This window comes from Penaeus monodon, chromosome 10 (assembly GCF_015228065.2).
Source record: "Penaeus monodon isolate SGIC_2016 chromosome 10, NSTDA_Pmon_1, whole genome shotgun sequence".
Lineage (NCBI taxonomy): Eukaryota > Metazoa > Arthropoda > Malacostraca > Decapoda > Penaeidae > Penaeus > Penaeus monodon.
This window is the reverse complement of record NC_051395.1, coordinates 42,418,892-42,421,391: the sequence shown is the minus strand read 5'-3', so window position 1 is coordinate 42,421,391 and position 2,500 is coordinate 42,418,892. Positions and strand designations below refer to the sequence as shown.

The window sequence follows — 2,500 nt, the reverse complement described above, 5'->3', positions numbered from 1 at the left end:
GAGCAGTCTGAGGAGCTGATACCAAAGAGGAGTAGTACAAGGAGCTGTCAGCCAAAGAGGAGTAGTCAGAGGAGCTGCCAGTCGAAGAGGAGCAGTCAGAGGAGCTGTCAGCTAAAGAGGAGCAGTCAGAGGAGCTGCCAGTCGAAGAGGAGCTGTCAGCCGAAGAGGAGCAGTCAGAGGAGCTGCCAGCCGAGGAGGAGCAGTCAGCCGAAGAGGAGAAGTCAGAGGAGCTGCCAGCAGAAGAGGAGCTCTCAGCCGAATAGGAGCAGTCCGAGGAGCTGCCAGCAGAAGAGAAGCTGTCAGCCGAATAGGAGCAGTCAGAGGAGCTGCCGGCCGAAGAGGAGCAGTCAGAGGAGCTCTTAGCCGAAGAGGAGCAGTTAGAGGAGCTGTCAGCCGAAGAGGAGCAGTCAGAGGAGCTGTCAGCCAAAGAGGAGCAGTCAGAGGAGCTGCCAGCCGAAGAGGAGCAGTCAGAGGAGCTGCCAGCCGAAGAGGAGCAAGAGGAGCAGTCAGAGGAGCTATCAGCCGAAAAGGAGCAGTCATGGAGCTGAAAACTGATGAGGAGCAGTTCGAGAAGCTGTCAGCCAAAGAGAAGCAAGAGGAGCAGTCAGAGGAGGTGTCTGCCGAAAAGCAGTCAGAGGAGCTATCAGCCGAAAAGGAGCAGTCATGGAGCTGAAAACTGATGAGGAGCAGTTCCAGAAGCTGCCAGCCGAAGAGGAGCAGTTCGAGAAACTGTCAGCCAAAGAGAAGCAGTCAGAGGAGCTGCCAGATGAAGAGGAGCCGTCGTAGGAGCTGCCAGCCGAGGAGAGCAGACGTGGAACTATCAGCCAAAGCTGAACAGTCCGAGGAGCTATCAGTCGAAGAATAGCCATTGAAGGCGCTACCAGCCAAAAAGCAGTCTGAGGAGCTGTCACCTGAAGAGGAGCAGACCAAGAAACTGCCACCCACAGAGGACCATTGGAAGAGCTGCCAAAGAAGCACTGTCGAAGGAGCTGCCAGCCGAATAGGAGCAGTTCGAGGAGCTGTCAGCCAAAGAGGAGCAGTCAGAGGAGCTGCCAGCCAAAGAGGAGCAGTTCGAGGAGCTGTCAGCCAAAGAGGAGCAATCAGAGGAGCTGCCAGCCGAAGAGGAGCAGTCAGAGGAGCTACCAGCTGAACGTAACCATCAGAGGGGCTGTCAGCTGAAGAGGAGCAATTCGAGAATCTGCCAGCCGAAGATGAGCAATTTGAGGAGCTGAAGAGGATCCGTTGGTGGAGCTGCGAGCTGAAGGGGAGCAGTTCGAGGAGCTGTCAGCCGAAGAGGAGCAGTCCAGGGAGATGCCAGCTGAACAACATCATCAAAGGGGCTGCCAGTCAAAGAGGAGTAATTCGAGGAGCTGAACAGACCCATAAGAAGAGCTGTCAGTCAAAGAGAAGCAGTCCGAGGAGCTGTCAGCCAAAGAGGAACAGTTCCAAGAGCTGTTAAAGGAGCTGCCAGCCGAAGAGGCGCAATTCAAGGAGCTGCCAGCTGAAAAGGAGCATCGAGGAGCTAAAGGAACTTGGAGGAGTAGTTTGAGGAGCTGCTAGACAAAGAAGACCGTCGGAGGAGCTGCCAGCTGAAGAGGAGCAGTTCGAGAAGCTGACAGCTGATGAGGAATAGTCAGAGGAACTGTCAGCCAAATAGGAGCCGTCGAAGGAACTGCCAGCCGAGGAGGAGCAATCCAAGGAGCTGTAAGCCGGTGAGGAGCAGTTCGAGGAGCTGTCAGCCGAAGAGGAACTGTCGAAGGAGCTGTCAGCTGAAGAGGAACAGTTCGAGGAGCTGTCAGTCGAAGAGGAACAGTTTGAGGAGCTGTCAGTCGAAGAGGAACTGTCGAAGGAGCTGTCAGCCGAAGAGGAACAGTTCAAGGAGCTGTCAGTCGAAGAGGAGCCATCCGAGGAGTTGCCAGCCGAAGACGAGCAGTCCAAGGAGCTGCTAGATGAAAAGGATCCTTCAGAGGACCTGCCAGCCAAAGAGGAGCACTATGAGTAGCTGTCAGCCGAAGAGGATCTGTAGTAGGAGGTATCAGCCGAAGAGGAACCGTCTGAGGAACTGTCAGCCGAAGAGGAGCCGTCTGAGGAGCTGTCAGCATAAGAGGAACGGTCGGAGGAGCTGTCAGCCAAAGAGTATCGGTCGGAGGAGATGTCAACCTAATGGGAACCATGCGGGGAGCTGCTAGCCCACGTGGAGTCATGCGAGGAGGTGTCAGCCGAAGAGGAATCGTCGGAAGAGCTGCCAGCTGTGGAGAATCTGTCGGAGGAGCTGGCAGATGAAGAGGAACCATTGGAGGAGCTGGCAGCCGAAGGAGAACCGTTCGAGGAAGTGTCAGCCGAGGAGGATCCATCGGCGGAGCTGGCAGCCGAGGAGGAACGTCGGAGGAGCTGGCAGCCGCAGAGGAGCAATCCGAAGAATGGCCATCCAAATAGGAACCGTCGGAAGAGCTGTCAGCCAAAGAACTGTCGGAAGAGCTGTCAGCTAAAAAGGCACGTC

General features: G+C 55.8%; 1 protein-coding gene across 1 annotated transcript in view; it reads right to left on the bottom strand.

Annotated features, from left to right (window-relative positions):
• Positions 1-536: 536 nt before the first annotated feature.
• Positions 537-2,500, bottom strand: part of LOC119577645 (helicase SRCAP-like) — a 2,377-nt gene continuing 413 nt past the window's right edge. The window contains exons 2-5 of the mRNA XM_037925210.1: positions 1,921-2,500; positions 1,469-1,792; positions 1,158-1,281; positions 537-1,019 (exon numbers count right to left, since the gene is read on the bottom strand). The exon at positions 1,921-2,500 is cut by the window's right edge and continues 67 nt beyond it. Coding sequence (XP_037781138.1) covers positions 537-1,019; positions 1,158-1,281; positions 1,469-1,792; positions 1,921-2,500 — 1,511 coding nt within the window. The remainder of the gene's footprint in view (positions 1,020-1,157; positions 1,282-1,468; positions 1,793-1,920) is intronic.